At 47.5% G+C, this 21,228-nt stretch overlaps 2 protein-coding genes across 2 annotated transcripts in view; both read right to left on the bottom strand.

The window, feature by feature from the left end:
• LOC135823805 (uncharacterized) overlaps positions 1 to 21,228 on the bottom strand; it is a 70,034-nt gene that overhangs the window by 33,255 nt on the left and 15,551 nt on the right. Inside the window, exons 16-30 of the mRNA XM_065336652.1 lie at positions 17,977 to 18,074; positions 16,777 to 16,882; positions 15,643 to 15,757; positions 12,193 to 12,450; positions 9,076 to 9,385; positions 8,081 to 8,244; positions 7,567 to 7,656; positions 5,290 to 5,467; positions 3,898 to 4,040; positions 3,347 to 3,505; positions 2,288 to 2,462; positions 1,556 to 1,777; positions 909 to 967; positions 501 to 652; positions 1 to 24 (exon numbers count right to left, since the gene is read on the bottom strand). The exon at positions 1 to 24 is cut by the window's left edge and continues 131 nt beyond it. Coding sequence (XP_065192724.1) covers positions 1 to 24; positions 501 to 652; positions 909 to 967; positions 1,556 to 1,777; positions 2,288 to 2,462; positions 3,347 to 3,505; positions 3,898 to 4,040; positions 5,290 to 5,467; positions 7,567 to 7,656; positions 8,081 to 8,244; positions 9,076 to 9,385; positions 12,193 to 12,450; positions 15,643 to 15,757; positions 16,777 to 16,882; positions 17,977 to 18,074 — 2,253 coding nt within the window. The remainder of the gene's footprint in view (positions 25 to 500; positions 653 to 908; positions 968 to 1,555; positions 1,778 to 2,287; positions 2,463 to 3,346; positions 3,506 to 3,897; positions 4,041 to 5,289; positions 5,468 to 7,566; positions 7,657 to 8,080; positions 8,245 to 9,075; positions 9,386 to 12,192; positions 12,451 to 15,642; positions 15,758 to 16,776; positions 16,883 to 17,976; positions 18,075 to 21,228) is intronic.
• LOC135822951 (uncharacterized) lies at positions 12,469 to 13,566 on the bottom strand (the record flags this gene model as incomplete). The annotated part of the gene is made up of 2 exons (XM_065335792.1): positions 13,545 to 13,566; positions 12,469 to 13,427 (listed from the first exon to the last, which is right to left on the bottom strand). Coding segments are annotated over exons 1-2 (981 nt in total), but the record flags the coding sequence as incomplete, so codon positions are not given.

Raw genomic sequence — 21,228 nt, 5'->3', positions numbered from 1 at the left:
TACCGCACTTCTGGTCGCAGATTGCTGTGTTGGCGACGCAAGGCAAATACACACACACACACACACACACACACACACGCACACGCACGCGCACACACGTACACATACACAAATTAAACATCGATGACCTCTCGTCTCAAAACCCTCAAGATTAGTTAGAAGAGCAACCAGTAAGTCTCTGTAAACAGTAGTCTGCAGATCACAGCAAACGTTCAACAAAATAATCTTTTCCCATTTACACGTTTTCCTCAAACAAATAATGAAAGTGAACACCATCATATTCCATGAAAAACCCTACGCACACCATCCTCAAATCAAGCGGTCTCTTCGCTGCAAATTACAATATCTCAATCAAATTTTCGAAAACTCCCACGCCGCCACTTGAAACTTCACTCCAAACTCCAAAAACGGTCTCTTTACTGTGATTCAAATTTATACTACACCAAATATATTCGGGCCTGGCCATTGGCAGGGTAATGAAACCATCATAATGAACTTACCTCCAGCCCAGCCAGCCAGGCATGTGCAGTGTCCATCCAGCGGCGAGCAGATGCCGTCGTTCTTGCAGGCGCACGTGTGCGTGCAGCCAACTCCAAACTTGCCCTTTCCGCACACGTTGCTACAGGTCGGTCCGAGGTAACCGGGGTTGCATCTATGATGAACGGCAGTACCATGACACACAAACATGCATAACTAGATTGGTGCTAGCTTCTACTAAGCGTGTCCGAGGTTGGACTTCTCTGAACATCTTCTCTATCTGAACATTATCTCCAGCTTGGTAGACGCAAACGAATGTGTTCCATTCTTCTACACTTCGGAGTGTTGTGTGGGTTGGCATGACACGTGAAGACGTAGAGCGTGCATTTTACTCGGCCAAGCCAAACGGAATTAGAGACATAATTACTTACGTGCACTTTCCACTGATGGAGTTACAGGTTGCAGCAGGATGGTCAGTACCAATGAAGGCCTGCAGCATTGGACAACAGCACGTTTCTACAGGTCAGACTCAGAGCAGACACGTTTCTACAGGTCAGACTCAGAGCAGACACGTTTCTACAGGTCAGACTCAGAGCAGGTCATCCAGCAAGCCTACATCTAACAGCACTCCTCCTACTAGCTATCGTGTCAGCCAGAGGATGGAGATTAGGTGTCTGCCAGGATAAAAAGGGTCCATTGTGAGGTGGTCCCGCTCAGGTTTCTCATTGGGGATTGTGGCAATCAGGCCAGAACGGGCTGCAGTCCATTCACAAAAAAAGGATGATATGTGTTCTAAACCAGGCATTGGCAGTCGCAGCCGGCCCCTACTGCCACATGTTTGGCGTTCTAAACCAGCCGTTCGCAGTCCAATCCATCCCTTTAATACTGCCACATGTTTTGCGTTCTAAATCAGCCGCTCGCAGTCCAAGCCAGCCGAAGCTGAAGTGCTTCCATCGGTACGGCTTTCATCCCTTATCACTGGCATTGAACAGTTAAGTAGCAACACACCACTATGTCTCGTCAGGGCTACTTCCATTGAAATCAGGCCTCGGCAGAAGGCAACAGCATGTTCTAGTACCTTGTCAACGCCAAGGCCCTTCTCGCGATTGAACAGGCTGAGCTTGTGCGAGCCGACCTTCAGGTTGAAGAACGTGTTGCATCTGCGCCAGACAAAGCCGCTGTTCTGGCCCACCCAGCATGCACGGCGGGTGCCTCCGTTGATCGAGTACCAGACGGAATCAGTGTTAGTGGCCGGTGACAGCACTCGCAGCCACAGGCGATACTGCTGAGCCACGGTGACCTAATGGAGGTAAGACACACCACCGAGAGAAGAACCGAATGAACCCATTGCACATTGCCAAATGCAGATTCCATGAGGAATGCACGTGAGTTTGCTGGGATCAGCAGTGCACTGTTGTTCAACGCCCACACGACCGTGCCCAGGTGGCCGTGCGGCGTGTGTATGGTACAAATTATTTCGTCATTGTGCAATGGGCTGATCGATACGTGTACTTTGACAAAAACTGGCCTTCTGCTTCTGACCAAGCCAGAGAGACAACACACTAGCTCATTAGGCAACACACACCAGCTCATATGTTTTCATATGCAACGTTGAGCATCCTCTCCCATACACACGGTCGCGCTTCCTTGTTCACACAACCTCTCACTCTGTTCCAGTTCACCCATAATGCTGTTTTGCAGGTGCTAGTACACAGAGTCAATGTTTGTTCTCCTCTACTGAAGCTTTCCGCGGCAGCACATCACCAGTGTAGCCAAGATCAATGTACTAGTATTCGCATCATGGTCTTACCGAGAATGTGTAGTTAGCAATGGTGAGGGCCTTGGATGCAGTCCACTGGTTGCTTGAAGTGACCAAAAGATATTTGCCGCCGCTAGCTCTCGAGTCGGTTGTGAGCAGGGCCGGCTTGAAGTGTCCAAGGATACCAGACTCGGCCTCGAAGGTGGTGGAGTGGTTAGCGTCACAACTGTGGCACGAAGTTTACAGACGTGTGTGCACAAATACACACACACACACACACACACACACACTCGCACACCGATAAGCGCGCGCATGTATGTACACACACACACACACACACACACACACACACACACACACACACACAAATGAAAACACGGACATACCTGATTAGACCACGGTATAGCTTTATTGTACGACGGGCCAAAGTGCTGGAGAGTCCTGAAGTCTTATTCATTATTATGTCCTATGCTGGATGCACCGAAGCATGGGTATGTTTAAACAAACCCGTCTCTGGAACTCCGGCATTACAGCATACAAGAGAACAGATTAAACTGAGCAAGTGTACTCTGTAGGATGAGTGTTCCGAGCATTAACCGTCAAGTGCAGTAGATATCGGGCAACTTTGCTTGCCGCCAGGGGCTTGTAGAACATCAAGGCCGGATACCGTCCACTCGTACGCCATGAGCTTTGGTTCAACTGACTCTTTGACCAAAACAATGAATGGAAAGGTACTTTTCAAAGGAACTCCAGACATGTACAGGACAATGAGAAATACACACAAGCATACACGCATAATTAAAGCTATATTGCTGCCCAGGTGCGTAGCTCGTGTATAGTCAGCGTAGTACTGTCCCACACCAGCAAATGACCGTCAGCGGTACTACATAGGTAAAGTAGGCAAACTGGCGGCTGTGAGGTTGCCAGTGGTACATGATCGCCACACTACAGATGTGCTCTGATACAAAGTCACCACACCAGCGATATGCGAGCTACGGCCCTGTACTGCATGCACGGAGAGAGCGAGAGAGCGAGAGAGAGAGAGAGAGAGAGAGAGAGAGAGAGAGAGAGACGGCAGTGTAGGAGTTACTGTACGCATGATGTACTCACGATGATGTAGGCGTGCACAGCAGGTTGCAGTTGCACTTGTTGGCGCAGCTGGGACCGAAACTGCCCGAAGCACATGGCGTGCCGCACGTAGTGCCTCTCCAGCCGGGAGCGCAGGCGCATTTTCCAGTGGCAATGTCGCAGGTGGCCTTGTTCTTGCACCTGGTGTCACCACACGGGTAGGCAGCAATACAATACATTTAAGATTACAGCAGACAAGAATGGAGGACGACTAGCAGACTACATCGTAGCAAAAAATCGTGAACGAGAGAGAGAGAGAGAGAGAGAGAGAGAGAGAGAGAGAGAGAGAGAGAGAGAGAGAGAGAGAGAGAGAGAGAGAGAGAGAGAGAGAGAGAGAGAGAGAGAGAGTGGGGTGTGGGGGGGGGGGGAGTGAGTGCGTGAGAGGGATGAGGGGGGGGGGAGGGGAGTGACTGTGTGAATCTGTAGCCTAAGTATAAAGCCTACAGTTCATACACAGTTCACTTCCTTCCATGTTCCTACAATCACACCAAGTACCGTTTCATTTCATTAATTATGTATTAACGGGCACTCACTTGCAAGTTGAAGCGCAGTTCTTTCCGTATTTGTTCGGCGGACAATCGTTCTCGCACTTGGGACCAATCTTTCCAGCCGGGCAGTCGCATTGGATGTTGAAGGAAACAATCGACTTGAGCCCACTGCAGTAGCCATAAAGCGGCTGTTGAAAAAAACACGAGAGTGTAATATGGCAGAACGTCAGACAACTTCAGAAATTCCACACAACTTCCAACGTCAACAAAGAAGAGCAGCAAAGCGCACAAAACTGCAGTTCAAAAGATACCTTCACTATTGTTTACTAGTAATATAACTCGGATGTAGAGCCAATAGTAATATGTAAAGAGAAAAGGACCTATAAGTTAGTCACGAGTTATGACTAGCACTCCACCAAGGTAACGAGATGATATACTGTCAGATAGTGCGACAACAAGGCACACAACTGACAGGGATATTGAGACATTCGACGACCTGACACCTAGCTCCAACACATCTACGAAGCGCAAGCCAACAACCTTCCGGCTTGGAAGGATCAGGCTAGCTGGGTGTCAGGTCGTCGAATGTCGCAATATCCCTGTCAGTTTTGTGCCTTGTTGTTGCACTATCTGACTGTACACCATCCCGTCACTTTGGTGGAGTGTAGTGTTAGTGATACCTTGCATAGGCCTTGGTCCTACCGGTGGGACCATCATACACAGACATGCTGCACGGCCTTTCTTCTAATATTGACCTAAAACTTCACCCTAAACTGTTACCAAGGGGCTAATGAAGGAGTTCACAAAAATTTAGATGTGATTGCACAAGGCATATTGTGAAATTCCACTGCAACAGCCCATGGCAACCATGGAAACGGAGTACGGAATTTCGCAGTCCACTGCCGTGGCAGGCTAAGAAAGACATTAGGTCCTCACCAAGACCGATGTGCCATGGTCAAAATTCGCTTTGGACAGAGTTGTGCAGCCATTTAGACAAATGGTAAAATTGCAAATACGCAATGCACTTGACATAGTCTTAAATTTTGTGCTATTACTTTGCCTTACAATGACCTCATCTCTAACAATTGTTACAAGAAAATTCTCAACCAAAAGCACCTTTGCAGCGCAATTTCTTGGGTCCTACCGGTAGGGCCTGTGATCCGACCGGTAGGACGGCATGCAAGCTATTAAATTTAGTCATCCCTCTTAACTTATAGGTCCTTTTCTCTTCAATATTGTTCACTGATATTTCTCCGATTCCTTCAACCTAATAATATTCGTTCCCTGACGAAAAAGGTACAACACCTTTTGCCGAAGAACGTAAGAGTGCAATGTCCAGCAAAGCGAATTTGTGCCGGCCGTTTTTCGTCCCCACGAACAATAATACCCAAAACGGATGCTCAAGAGTGCAGACACATTGACAGCGGTGTAACTTACACGACCAGCCGCTGAGCTAGTCTTGGCCAGCCAGCCCACACGGCACCATGGCGTGCACTGCTGGCTGGCGTTCCAGGCAACGTGAGCGGTGCTGTCGGGCACTGGTCCGTACACGGACATTCTCCAGCCTCCTCCGCAGATCTGGTCGGCATCGCCGTTGCACTTGCGGTTGCAGTCGCTGAGATAACAAAGAGGATTGAAAAACACGTCCATTCTGAAATCTGTGCTAATCACTGCATGCTGCAGAAAATTGACTACCCACCTACGTTCATGGTATCGCGTCTGAATTGAGAAGTCCTCAGTTAGGAGCTAGACAGTATGTCAACAACAACAGGTGTTTGTTCCCGAAGCTATGCACAGTACGCTACTTTAGTAGCGCCAGGCGCTAGCCAGGGTCCACACCGCTTTGTTTCGTATGTCAGCGTGTGCGTGTGTGTGTGTGTGTGTGTGTGTGTGTGTGTGTGTGTGTGTGTGTGTGTGTGTGTGTGTGTGTGTGTGTGTGTGTGTGTGTGTGTGTGTGTGTGTGTGTGTGTGTGTGTGTGTGTGTGTGTGTGTGTGTGTGTGTGTGTGTGTGTGTGTGTGTGTGTGTGTGTGTGTGTGTGTGTGTGTGTGTGTGTGTGTGTGTGTGTGTGTGTGTGTGTGTGTGTGTGTGTGTGTGTGTGTGTGTGTGTGTGTGTGTGTGTGTGTGTGTGTGTGTGTGTGTGTGTGTGTGTGTGTGTGTGTGTGTGTGTGTGTGTGTGTGTGTGTGTGTGTGTGTGTGTGTGTGTGTGTGTGTGTGTGTGTGTGTGTGTGTGTGTGTGTGTGTGTGTGTGTGTGTGTGTGTGTGTGTGTGTGTGTGTGTGTGTGTGTGTGTGTGTGTGTGTGTGTGTGTGTGTGTGTGTGTGTGTGTGTGTGTGTGTGTGTGTGTGTGTGGTAGGGCCAGCATCACGTGATGCGCCATGCCCGGTGCGCTATCCCGTACATGTACCATGCCGTACTATCACAGAAAGCTGGCCACACAATCAAATTTATTTATACATCTCCTGGTTCGCTGTAAGCCTGCCACTAGTCAGAATGAGATGAAGGGTGGTAAGACAGGGCTTTCAACGGCAGGATCACAATGTGAAGCAATTCGGCAAGAGGCGTTCAGGAATCCTCAAGCCCAGGCCGCGTGGGAGTGTTCCGCCATTTTTCCAATCAATAGCACACACAGACTCGATCAATTTTTAATACACCATCATAGACCTTCTTCTCCATGCTCCTAGCCCACCCAAAACAAAAATTCCCCACATCAACAAAATTCTAGGACTGTACAACTTCTTTTAGAAGCATTGTTCTCGCCGTTGTAACGGAATCACAGCTAATATTATGCGATATTGCCTACAAAAAAGTATATTTTCCCGCAAAAAATGGTTTATTTCAGTGATGGTTATCAATCGGTTATCGGTAGGCCCCGGCGGATAATGCTCGAGAATTTGATGGATTCTGCTTTCGAATATGCTCGCATTCTGCTCCAAAATAGCACTGATGATGCGTCAGGTTCTGACGATGGCCCGAAACGTCAATAATTTTTTCGACATCACTAATAAAAGAATTTCATCCAGCGCATGCGCCAAGAGTGAATTGCAACTAAATAGAGCGGATGTCAGTTGACAAACCCCCTTTTATTTACAATGCAGTTGCACGATGTCCACTACTTTCCGAATATGCTAGTTGTCGCAAGAGTATGCTAGTTTTCGGCAAAATTTGCCGGATTACCGTATGCTAGCACAGTCTCCAGAAAGTGCTAATTATGCTCAATATAATGCTAGCATTATCTGCCGGGGCCTAGTTATCGGTTATTTTTCGATTATTTCTTCCACTGATGAAAGCAGTATTGGAAGCCAAACAATGCAAATATTTAGAATTTGAAAATTGATCCTGAGGGGAAGAATTTGTTTCTCGCACATCGCCGGTCGATCTACAGTCGACCAGGCACACGTGTATTGTATACTGTATGCATAATCGAGTAATCGAAACTTTTCGAATAATCGATTCGTTAGCTTGTAACGATTTCTATTTCAAGTATTCGGCATAATCGCTTCACCCCTAATATTATTGCCCCTCGAGGTTAGCCCGGGCCTACAGCCCTCGAGCTAATCTCTCGGGGTAATAATATGCCATAAGGCCCTCGCAACCATGCGATATAATATACTTTAAAAGTATGGTTGTGTCCTAGTCTATAAATCAAGTTCAGCCCTCATCTCGAATCACCAGCAGAATTTCAGCATGGCGGCAATCCTACATGTCTACACTTACCCGTCGGCTTTTCTTGGGAAGGCATCGACGTTGTTGCCACAGAAGCACTCATAGTGATTCTGGATGCCGGCGAACTTGTATCCCTGAGCCCTGGGGCAGAGAGCAGGCAGAAGCAGAAAGTCATGCGGTAATGCACTTGGTCAGCTAGTCCCAGATCAGGATTTCGCCTCTATCAGTGCCTACGGTTGGATATTCATCGGAAAAACTGGACTCCAAATTTTTGGCGTCTCGTACGCATACTAGCAGGTGCAGTGGAGTGAAAACAACAGTGCATCATCTTGTATTGGGTGACCCATGCAATTCTTCATTGCCACATTTGAGGCTAGAAAAGCCAAAGAATAGGGAGTTAGAAATTTGGCCAGGTTTTCAATACAGAGACAGGTATACTATGGTAAAATGCAAGGGGGGGGGGAGGGGGTAACACATCCAGATGCCTGTATAGCAGGCTAAGGATGCGGCATTAGGAATGGCCAACGTTAGCCGAGACCATCGCGGTTATTGACATTCTACGTACTTGCACAAGTTGATGCAGAGGGCTGGTGTCATGGTACGCCCAGCAGCACTGCTTCCACCTTTGTTGGCTGCGTATGGCAGAAGACGAGTGGAAGAATCTTCGTAGCATCCACGGTAGACAAACACCTGCTTTCCAGACGTTCCGATAGCGCTGAGAGCCAGGTTCTGTTCAGGCAGTGCAAACGCATCAAGGCGCGTGATTTCAGTGCAGCTGTCATCTACACTGCAAACAAACTCATCCAGTGCTTGGTGATATCACCCCGGTACCCCCCCAGGAACGACATCCAGTCTCACTAGACTACTTTGCAATATTGTGTTACTGCAAGCAACGGATTTCCCACGTCCATGCCTGTGAGAGAAACCTCAGTCCTGTGTATAGACAGCTCTGTCCTGTCTTGCCTACTAGCATCTATCCTATTGGCCAGACAGGGAGGGGGAGGAGGAGGGGGGGGGGGGAAGGGGGCAAGTGAGGGGGAGGGAAGGGGGAAGGGGGAGGGAAGGGGGAAGGGGGGAGGGAAGGGGGGGGGGAGAGCCTCTACCTATCGGATAAGCCTGCATTTTGCCTCTTTTTAACGCGGTACACCATGTCCAACTTAATACAGAATCTAACAAGAAACATGGCTGCGTAGTACCATATACGCATGGCTTTATGAACTCTGGTGAAAGGAAGACTTCTGAGATTTGCACAGTATCAACAACCGGAACATACATGTGACTAACTAGCAAGTATGAGCTGCAAGCACAGGCTACTGTAAAACCGGAAAATTTCGGTGGAGTTTTATTTTCGGTAACTTTAATCCAGGTAACTTTTACCTAAAAAAAAGCACTGATAATATAATGTGCATGCATGCCGACTGCAATACGGAAAACTGGTTTACCGAAATGTTTGCGCTACCGAACCGTTGATTTTGGGAAATACTGAAAATATTGCACCACCGAAAATTGCCGGTTTTACAGTACGTTTGCCGCTCAGCACTGACACCATGTGGGACGCACCTTGAACTGCTCAACATGCTTGTATACGTATGGCGTCGGTGAGGTCATTCCTTGCAGATAGGCGTAGTCAATGCGGATACGTCCGTCGCCACCGTCGCCGCCGCACTGCCGGGCGCCATACCCACCGCGGCCTCCCTTGGCGTTCACCTTCCAGTCGCCAACGTGCACAGTCTCGCCGCGCAGGTAGATGCTGCCACCGCTGCCGCCGCCTCCAGGGCCCGACCAGTCCCAGCAGGCTTTGGTCTGTCTGCCGCTGCATCCCCACGTACACTGTGTAGCTCCACCACCCCTTGACGGACAGGTGTTGCACCTGGCCAAACACAACAATCAGGGCGACAATAGTAATGATATACAATGCTGGAGGCACACAACAACAGCAGTGGCGGATCCAGGTGGGGGGGGGAGTTGTTTGTTTGTTTGTATTCTTTATTTAGAGTGGGAAGTCCAAAACAGGCCCTAGCCTAATAACAATGGTCCCACTAGTGAGGGAATGCTGTATATCTGTGCATAAGCCTAGCGGATCAGTGAGTGTAACAGCAACTAGTAGGGAAAGAATAAGAGAGAAGAAAAACAACTCAAAACAGGAGTTGCGACTTGCGTAGGGAGGAAATAACGCAAAGAGCAGTGCATACAGTATTTGTAAAAAGGCTTATTTATCTGGTAAGCAAAAAGGCAAGAGCCATTGACTTAAAGCGATTGCGTTTTCTTTCTTGCCTGACCGCAGCGGGGAGCTGGTTCCATAAGATGGTCCCAGCATAGGTAACACGTTTGGCAAGATATGCAGTTGGGCTGGCTGGGACAATCAGTAAATTGCTGTGCCCACCACGAGTTTGAGTGGAATTACTGCGGCTGAAAAAGTTAGCGAACAACATGCTGATGTTAGAGGAGTCATGGAGACAACGCCAGATAAAAACCGGAAGGAGTTCCGGGGGTTACACGGAACCTCCTAAATTTTTGCAAAATGTACTCCCGAGAAAAATCGAGAATTTCATGTCTGCACAAAAAAACACCCTCTCCTCAACTCAATTGGCTGTCTTGACATGCCACAAGGTGCAGAAATAAATAAATAAGTAAATTAAAATGTACTGTGGTACTTCAGAAGTACATGACTTGTAACGTTAGATCTACTATACATGCAGTACATTGATGCTGCACTGTTGACTGTTGTTCATGTTCTTGTACATTGTTCTGACGATGGGTGACTGGCCCGAAACGTCAATATTTTTTCGACATTAATAAAAGAATTTTCATCTAAAGAGTGAATAGCAACTAAAAAAAGCAGTTGTCAGTCGACAAACCCCCTTTTATTCTGATTCTATACACATATTTTTGGCTATTCAGGGATGAATTTATCCGGTATCGCATCGCAGTTTGCGATTCAAAATCGATCGAGTGCGACTCAAAAATCACAGCGACTCGCAGGAAACTGCGATGCATAAACGGCACTGCATACTAGCTCGCGCAGTCAGTAAAAGTGATGCTGTGACTATGTCGTACACTCACTACACCTGTACAGTGCACGGACCCCGCTTTTTTCTCGGGAAGGTGTGATTTCTAGTACAAGTCATGTACCTGTGAACTCTGGCTGGGCTCCGCGTGCAGATACTGACTGTACTGGTGTCCTACTTGAACTACACCGTAGTACACGTACCACTTTGCGCGGCTTTCAAGTTTCATTCAGTAAGTAAGTTCAGTTCATGTACATGTACTTTCCGTACTGACAAGCATCATCTTTCCTCCACGATCCCGGCGGAGGTCTTGTTGTTTGTTTTCTTCTTTCTGGTTCACTTACCTCTTTTCGTGATATTATAGCTTTCTGCTTGTAGCCAGTCGGTCTTTCTGGTCGTGAGGAACTTTTGGAATCACGTTCGTCCTTCTCTCTGACAATTGCCCAAGCTGTAGTTTTTGTCTAGTTTGGTTCTGCCTCCAACATGTCTGTACGACAGGGTACCTTTGAGAAGTGGGTGGCAGAGGTCGATGTCCAGAAGAAATGGCTTGGTTCTGAGAAAGCTACAGGTGCAGCGGTGACGCTAATTTTCTGCCAGCTATGCAGACAGCACGAGTCCTCCCTCCGTGGACTGAGAAATTTTAGTCGGTCTTCGTGGAAGAAAAAGTGCTAATCAAAAATCAAGGACTGCTACGCATTTTGGCGTTTGCGTCGCGAAAACTGCTATGCAAAAAAATGACAGAAAATTCATCCCTGCTATTGAATTATGGTTAAACCGCCTAAATAGAGATCTCCGAATCCGGCCCTGAACAGCAATGGTATAAATGGTGTGAGGTGCACAAAACTGACAGCACCAGCAAGCTGTCTAGATGGCTGATCAACTGCATCATACATCTCCACCCCGCTGTTTCATTCTAGCTCGTGTGTCGGGCTGCAACACCATCCATTACATAACTACAAGTACATTGCATAGGTTCCCTTTGTGGTATCTGTACTTTGGAAGTCATTATTATTTTATTGACTTCGACATGCTGCGTACAGTGCGTGCATGCATAGTTTCTGTGCTTGGTCTTCGGTTGTCGTTCTTCTTCTTGTTTCGTTCTGAAAGTGATTACCATGAATGTTCTCTGTTGAGTATTGAGTATTGTGTGAACCATAATACCCTTAGCTCGGCTTGGGCACCTATGCTGCACCAAATGTTACGGTCATGGACTCCATAAATCATGCACGTTAACACAGTATTCAGGCCTTGAGTACCCCTGTCAGATTGTGATGATGCCGCATTCAATTCGCACAAACATTGTTTACAGGACTTAAAGCATTTAAGAAAAGATCAAATATAAACAGGGATCAGTCTAAGGTTACATTGAGTAGGCCAAAGACAATACCCCTTGAAAGTACTGACACAAGACATCTTTTAACTTAACCTCGGATTATTTTCTATTCTCGAAATCCAAATACGTACCTTCTACATTTTTTGTCCCGTTTGGATAGTTAGCCGTGCTTGACCATCACCCCTCGTTTCACATTTTTTTATTCATAATTGGCATTCGTTTGACGAGCCAGGAAATGTTGAACGAATGCAAAATTTTATACAATTGCAAAACTCTAGCAGTACACAAATACAGCTTGAAAAAATGTGATGGGAACTTCCCAGCGTGTCAGCTTACCTGGATTGGCTGTCACCCTGGCCTGGTTGACCTTGTGCATTCACGTTGCCCTTGATGACCAGTCGCTCGCGGGCGTCCAGACGAATGGCTCCGCCGCCGCGGCCACCATAGCCTCCCCTTGGGTTGTCGTTGAGCGCATTGTCATTGCCTCCGCTGCCTCCACCGCTGCCTAGGAGCAGAGTAGTCAACTCCTTGGTGCCGTATACGTTGCCACCCCGGCCAGCAGTTCCACCACCTCGTTTGAGGACACCATCGGCTCTGTTATCCGCATAGGCAAAGGAGAGAGAGAGAGAGAGAGAGAGAGAGAGAGAGAGAGAGAGAGAGAGAGAGAGAGAGAGAGAGAGAGAGAGAGAGAGAGAGAGAGAGAGACATACATAAAGAAATAGATGCATAAAGCGATAGTTGGATGGATGGATGGGTGGGTGGATGGATGGATGGATGGATGGATGGGTGGGTGGATGGGTGGATGGATGGATGGGTGGGTGGATGGGTGGGTGAACAGATGGGTGGATGGACGGTGGATGGATGGATGGAAGGGTGGATGGATGGATGGATGGATGGATGGATGGATGGATGGATGGGTGGATGGGTGGATGGATGGGTGGATGGATGGGTGGATGGATGGGTGGATGGATGGATGGATGGATGGATGGATGTGTGGGTGGATGGATGGATGGGTGGGTGGATGGATGGATGGATGGGTGGGTGGATGGATGGGTGAATAGATGGGTGAATAGATGGGTGGATGGATGGATGGATGGATGGAAGGGTGGATGGATGGAAGGGTGGATGGATGGAAGGGTGGATGGATGGAAGGGTGGATGGGTGAATGGATGGGTGGATGGATGGGTGGATGGATGGATGGGTGGATGGATGGATGGATGGGTGGATGGATGGGTGGATGGATGGGTGGATGGATGGATGGATGGATGGATGGATGGATGGATGGATGGGTGGGTGGATGGGTGGATAGATGGGTGGATGGATGGATGGATGGATGGGTGGGTGGATGGATGGATGGATGGGTGGACGGATGGACGGATGGGTGGATGGGTGGATGGATGGATGGATGGAAGGGTAGATGGGTGGATGGATGGAAGGGTGGGTGGATGGATGGATGGATTGAGAGGCTCGTAGGTAGATAGATAGATAGATAAATTGACAGAGAGATAGACACAGATAGATAAATAGATAGAAACAAAAAGGGAGAAAGAGGTCCAGTGGATTTGTCGTATCTCAAAATTCCATGATACTGCAATCATCAGACGACTGATACTAAAACCTGAGACTAATGATCATGAATACAATCATGCGTGATACTTGGTGCTTAAGTTAAATTGACATTGCTCTACGCGATTCATGAATGAACGCCATTATCACACAGACGTTGTGGATGATGTGAGGGATAAGTATAATGTTAGCACTGATGTATGCCAAACCAGTCATGACTGTGCCGGGTACTGTCCTTGCGCGGCAACTGCGACTGGCGACTACTTGTTTCACTATGTCACGCCAGGTGTGACGTGTTTTAAATGTAATATTTGTTTTCATGGCGGCATTTTGACACCAGTTTACTTCTTTTGTTTAGACTCTTCGGGTTCTTGGCACTGTTAATAGTACGCTTCTCGATTCTGCAAAGGTTGCACCTTTTCGACTTGTTAGAATACGCCTGTGTTCTTGTGTGAACATGCCACCGAGAGAGAATGGCGTCCCCGCACGCTTCAGGTTCCACACATGATTTGACAGTTCAGTCTTGTTCTGATGCCGTTCGTGGCGGAAGCGCTTTCACCGGTCCTTGAAGGGAGGCTCGGTGAGTCCGGTGTACTCTCTGTCGTCATTTACTGTTGCCTGGTACCCTATTGATCTCGACGGGCAATCACCATCAAGGGGGCACTGTGCGGCGTTACGGCAGTTACATGTCTTGGCAGAGGGTTGTGGCTGGTTTGTAGTCGCTGTGAGAACTCAATTGTTGTTGGTATTGGTAATGCGTCGGACATTTTTCATGCAGCTATAACTGGCCTTGACTGTGCAGTGGCATGACATGCAGCTATAACTGGCCTTGACTGTGCAGTAGCATGACATGCAGCTATAACTGGCCTTGACTGTGCAGTGGCATGACCCTCTGAGTTACAACAAATCCAAACTGGACCTCTTTTCTCTTTCTTCGTGTGAAACGCTCTGCACTTGGTGCATTGAGCACTTTGCCGGCAATTGCCAAAATTCCTCCTTTGTAAATAGATACTTCGAAGTAGAAAGATAGAAGAGACAGAGAGGTAGATAGAAAGATAGATAGATGGATAGCAAAATAGATGGATATGGAAAAAAACACTTTCGTTTCTGTTGTTTAGCCTTTGGAAGGTCTGCTCTTGTACATCAGAGCACTCTTTGCAGCAAACCTAGGCAAGGTGTAGATAGATTGATACCAAGTTTCCAATTGCATGGTGAATTTGTATCATTTAGCTCAGCCCTAATGATATTGAGCACTTTTCAGGTACATGTAGTTAGCAATTTATCTTGTAGATAGACTGAGAGGTAGTTAGAGAAAGAGGAGAGGCGAAAGAGAGGGGCGACTCATAATTCTGCCACCTCCACTGTCCTTATGAAGCTCTACTTCAAGAATGTATGAGCGACAAGTACCATTACATGTATCAGTTTCCAATGCTCCCCTTCATTGTATTTCTCAGTTTGATGATTTGTGATGCGATAATCACATGTGACAGTTACTTTTCATCCATATGAGGTTATCGCCACCTGTCTGCCATCACTAAATCTTGCAAATATATGTGCAATGAGGCCATCTTGTCTTCGATATATGGGTGAAGTGTGTCCTATCCCATTACAATCGAATGCTCTCTATACACGTGATGGTCTAAGATCATGATTGAGAAACAGAGGGTACCAGGTTCAAGCCCTGCTTGGAAGCGGAAGGATTTTTTCCAGCCGTGATGCGACCCACAGTTAATTGGGAACTCGTGGCCTGGCACGAGGAAAACATGGATGCAGTGAATGGGATTTTTGATCTTTGACCACTTGCTGGTGAGCTGATCTACTCACCTCCCACCGCTTTAGGTGCTGCATCTGCGCCTTGATCCTTGAAGGGTGGTGGCGTTCCTACGGATGCGGAAAGCCCGGCTTCCAGCCCGAGTCTCACGCGAACCGTGAAATTAATTTATACACTCCCGCTGCGCTGGGTCAACATAGAGTGAAACCTGTCTAAGACGACTGCTCAAGGGACCTTCAAAACACGGTCTCTGTTACCAGGTGGTCTCCTTATCCAGGGTCATTTGACTGGAAATAGCATCCTTGGACCCTGGTTGCAGTGGTCTTCTGGGACAGGTGGTCGCCTTATCCGAGTGGTCGCCTTGACAGGTTTTACTGTAATGTCATGATTGTGGTCATTATTTCCATGCCCATAATCAGCCTAGTTGTCCCCTCCCTGACTGTACATACCCTTTCGTTCCGTATCCACCTCCGGCACCACTCTTGCCAAACGACCTAGAAGAGGGGTCTCCTGGCCCAGCACCACCTCCACCTGCCTTGGCATTAGCAGAGGTTCCTCCGATTCCTGCCACAGCGGCAAAGAGAAGGAGTTGTGAGCACAGCCGTTTAGAATCATAGCATCATTTCGGATGAGGAGCCTGACAGCACACAATGCGGCCCTATAGCCACTGCTTGGCGTAGCAGAGACATGCAGCCAGGGTTGTGTATCGGAAAAAGACATTCTTAAAATCTACGTCTGCAATCTTTCAAAAAGATTAGTGTGGTTGAAGATGATCAGACCATCTTCTACCAAGGGCAGCTCCGGCGCAACAAAGAAATGCTGTACCCGGCGCTGTTTCAACTTTCCCCGGCTACCACTGCACTGCATCTCCGAGTAATGTCGGGCCATGCGACTATTCATACGCAAGGTGAGGATATTACGTTTACAAAAGATTTGTCAAGAGAAAGGGACCTATAAGTTATGAGTTATGACCAACAGTGCATACTGTAGAAAGGAAACGGACATATGGATACGAGTTAAGAGTAACTCTCCATCGCTGTAACCAGATACTATATACAGTCAGAAAGTGCAACAACTAGGCACAAAACTGACAGAGTATTGAGACACTGAGACTGTATATAGTATCTGGTTACAGTGATGGAGAGTTCTCTTAACTCGTATCCATATGTCCTTTTCTCTTCTACATTTACTATTGGCTCAACATCAGAGTTTCAAAGTGCATACTGTGGTAACTTATAGGTCCTTTTCTCTTTACATAATCACTATTGGCTCATTATCCGAGTTTTACTCAAGATATCTTCGCCAATTTCCTTCTCCAGCGCATCCAAGTAAGTGATGGGAATGCCACACAGATTCAAACATGCTGGTGCATGCTGTGGAGTACCTGCAAGGTTGTGAAGGGGCCACTGTACACTGGTGGAAAGGGAGATTCCACCTGGTGAATGTAACACCTCCATGGGGCTATTCATCTGTAGCTGCAGCACTACTGTACAGGGCTGTAAAGAGAATGCGGGTCTGCTTCGTTCACGGTGCCTATTTTCACTCTCCGACCTGGTACAGTGCTAGGGTTAATATGTGCATACCTTTAGTTGAGAATCCTTGGTATCCGGATTGACGGACCTTGGTTGGAGATGGACCACCAGTCATACCAGCACCCCACGCACTAACACTTCCATCAATGTAGATATTCTGAGTAAGACAACGACAAGCACAACGACGACGATTACGACGACGGCAACGACGATGACGGCAATGACGACAACAAAAACAATATCAACAACGACGCCGACGACGACAACAAAAACAACAAGAAAACAACAAGAAAACAACAAGAAAACAACAAGAAAACAACAACAACAACAACAACAACAACAACAACAACAACAACACCAACACCAACACCAACACCAACACCAACACCAACACCAACAACACCAACAACACCAACAACACCAACAACACCAACAACACCAACAACACCAACAACACCAACAACACCAACAACACCAACAACACCAACAACACCAACAACACCAACAACACCAACAACACCAACAACACCAACAGCACCAACAGCACCAACAGCACCAACAGCACCAACAGCACCAACAACACCAACAACACCAACAACACCAACAACACCAACACCAACACCAACACCAACACCAACACCAACACCAACACCAACACCAACACCAACACCAACACCAACACCAACACCAACACCACCACCACCACCACCACCACCACCACCACCAACAACAACAACAACAACAACAACAACAACAACAACAACAACAACAACAACAACAACAACAACAACAACAACAACAACAACAACAACAACAACAACAACAACAACAACAACAACAACAACAACAACAACAACAACAACAACAACAACAACAACAACAACAACAACAACAACAACAACAACAACAACAACAACAACAACAACTACAACAACAACAACAGCACGATTGGAAGAATCCACCCGCTCACAAGCAGGACTCACTTCGATACTAGTCTCACTAGTTTCTCGTCATCAAGACTTTCGTCAGAGGCATTGAAGGCAGTGACAGCCAGGATAACAGCAGCAGCAGCAGCAATGGCAGTTGGGTACAGAATTCATTTGAAGAAAAGCACCGACAGTAGAAACACGTACATGCCACAACCCATGAGCAATATGCAGTGTGGCGGTGAAGAGTCAGTCCCGATCACTGTTACAAACACTCGCGATAGACACGCTCAATGATGCAGAATTGGAGGAGCCGCCATCTTACCTTAGCGTACACTTCAAGGCTACCATATGAGCCACCAGTATTACTTGAGGCTGTGTTGTTTGAGAAAGGCGCCCACCATCTGACAATAGCAGTCACACCTACACAGGGAGAGACAGCCACAAAGAGGAAAGTTGCCCTATGTATGCAGCCGTTGCAACTATTTTTCGTCCGAAATCTGACACCCTTTCACCTACCACATTCTTCAAGCAATCCTCAGAACATGGCACCATCAACACTTGTCGTCGATGACCACAATTGCCAGAATGAGATCATCATTGCACTATTTACGAGCGAAAGCATGTGGGCTGGTGGTCCAGGCGTGTTACTTTGCACTATCCCAGCGCAGCGCTAGCCTTTTCATCTTGTCCGCAGACTTCAACGCAGCCACTTACACATTTATAATACTTCACTTCTTAACAAAAACGGTTTCTTCACTGCGAATCAAATCCAATTTATACTACACCAAATTTTCGGGCCTGGCCCATCATCAGGCATGCCAGAATATCCATTTGCGAAGACAAAGTGATGCATTGTCCACAACAAGTCATGACCACGGCATTACAAGTACACGTACACGGTGTAGAATAGCACCTACATCCAGCCTGCGGACCAAGCACTGACACAAACAGGCTTACACATGTAGGGGACAACGCAACAACTACAGTGCATACACTGTACATACAAGTTCCTCCCAGTTCTTCATCTCACATACTCACACCAATGTGTTAAAGGGGAACTGTCGCCAAAAATTTTCTTTGTCTTATCTTGTAGTTCTTTGGGTCCTGATCACGATGGTGTTATTCGTTTTTCTCTGCAATGACTGGAAGACAGCCAAGAAGGATTTTGCCAGACAACTCGGCACAACAAGTGAGGCTGAGTTCCGCCAGCTGCGGCAGTCGGCGTCGGCGGATATGGTGCGTCGTTTGGAGCATTTGTCCTCCCGAGGTGTCTCTAGCTGGCTCAACACACTGCCTATCAGAGAACACGGATATCATCTGTCGAAGGGAGATTTCAGGCATGCGGTGGCGTTGCGGTATGACTTGGCATTGGTTGATGTGCCTACTACCTGCTCTTGTGGCCAACCGTTTAGTCCGGCCCATGCCATGTGTTGCCCTACTGGTGGTTTCCCCACCATTCGGCACAATGAAGTTCGCGATATTCTTGCCGACTTATTTACTGAGGTTTGCTCGGATGTCGCTGTCGAGCCTCAGCTTGCTCCGGTTTCGGGAGAGGTGTTTCTGGCAGCCTCAACTAACACCGCCAACGATGCTCGCGCTGATAGCTGGGCTCGAGGGCTGTGAACCAGGGCACAGAATGCTTTCCTGGATGTCCGGGTTTTTCATCCCGATGCTCCGTCCTATGCCACCAAACCTCTTGACAAACTGTTGGCGGAGCATGAGAAGAAGAAGAAGCTGCAGTATGCTGAGCGCATCATCACTGTGGACCGTAGGACATTTACTCCACTAGTTTTCACCACGGCCGGTTGTTGCGCGCCAGAGTGCTCCAGATTTTTCAAGCGCCTGTGTGGCCTCATTTCGAGTGGGACACGAAGTTGTATGCCGAGACAATGACATATGTCCGGTGTCGACTGGCGTTTGCATTGTTGTGGCCGGCGATCATGTGCATCCGCGGTGCCCGATCGTCATATCACCGTCCTGTGAATGCATTGCGAGAGTTGGCAATCTCGGAGGGCCGGCTGTGAGGTTTTGGAGACGATGGTGGGCCGGACATTGCCCTTGTATTTTCCTGGTTTTTTTTGGTGTTTTATGTTTGTTTGTTTTTTCGCGTTTTTTCGCGTTTTTTCACACATACAATTGTTTTCATTTTTTGGTGTTGTGTTCTAATCATTCGCCATGCCACTGTCAATTGTATTCTGTTTCCCCGTAAAAGAGGCCTTTGAGCAATGACTGGAAGTGGGTGAAAACTTGAAAAGAAGGTCCCCAAAATTGTCCCGAAGTACCGAGTGACGTCACGCCGGACTTGACCTCCACGCGTACATTCATCGTCAAAAACGAAGTCCAGCCCGTGTGCTGGTTGATCGAGCCAACTGTTCGATGTACGGTGCACGCTTGCCTTCTGAACTCGGACACTCGATGTGTACGTTGTACACAATGAGAACGCCAAAAAGGGACAAAATAAACAAAAGCCGACAGCAGTTTGTCGCACTGGTACTTCCTCCACGAAGCTCCAGCTCTTTGTTTTATTTGTGATTACGAAGGAGTGGAAGGATGTTTGTTTGCTGTTAGTGTGACACACATACCTCGTGCTTGAAAATAATGTCGTTGTATCGAAGCCGAAGGTGGCGGTGTTGCCCACCCGGCTCTGAAATGAAAGACGTTGGAGTTTGTTATCTGCATCTTCAGCAACATCGCCAGATGAATCGCCTTCACGTACCTACATTGCGTTCCTTTGGGGCTCGGGTTGGTGGTGTTATCGCCGGCCGGAGGAGTACTGTTTTCTGCATACGCACTCATCATCGTGTTGTTCCTCACACGAAAAGTTCAAAACAACGACGTACTTCCGTGCTCACAAAATAAAACTTAGATCCTCGCGGAAGAAGTCAAACAGGTGAAAGCTCAGCTGCTTTTTATTTTAATTTGGCTGTGTAGCTGCACGTGGGTCTCTGCCTCTTTGGCATTCTCCTTCGGTACGACGTACCCATCTGTGTTACAGTTCAAAAGGCACACGTACGCCGTACATTGGAACAGCTAGCTCGATCGACCAGCACACGGGCTGGACTTCGTTTTTGACGACGAATGTACGCGTGGAGGTCAAGTCCGGCGTGACGTCACTCGGTACTTCGGGACAATTTTAGGCACCTTCTTTTCAAGTTTTCACCCACTTCCAGCCATCGCAGAGAAAAACGGATAACACCATCGTGATCAGGAGCCAAAGAACTACAAGATAAGACAAAGAAATGTTTTGGTGACAGTTCCCCTTTAACTTTCTTCCTGTCATTAGATGTTGCCTTCATATATGCAGTTCAATAAGTACCTATGCAATGGATGTTTTTGTCATCTATTACCCTGATGTTGGGCCAGGCCCGGAAATTTGGTGTAATGTAAATATGATTTGAATCGCAGTAAAGAGACTGTCTTGGATTAAGAAGGGAAGTTGTATAAAAGCGCTAGCCTTGTTAGAAAAAACTTGCACCGTGATTTGTGCGTTCAGTTGCACGGGAAAGTATTGACCCCTGACATGCTAAGCTGTTCGGACGTATCCATTTTCGGACCAGTTTTCGGGCAAGCCTTC

The sequence above is a fragment of the Sycon ciliatum genome, chromosome 8 (genome assembly GCF_964019385.1).
Source record: "Sycon ciliatum chromosome 8, ocSycCili1.1, whole genome shotgun sequence".
NCBI lineage: Eukaryota > Metazoa > Porifera > Calcarea > Leucosolenida > Sycettidae > Sycon > Sycon ciliatum.
Note: the sequence above shows the minus strand (reverse complement) of the source record. Positions and strands in the feature narration are given on the sequence as shown.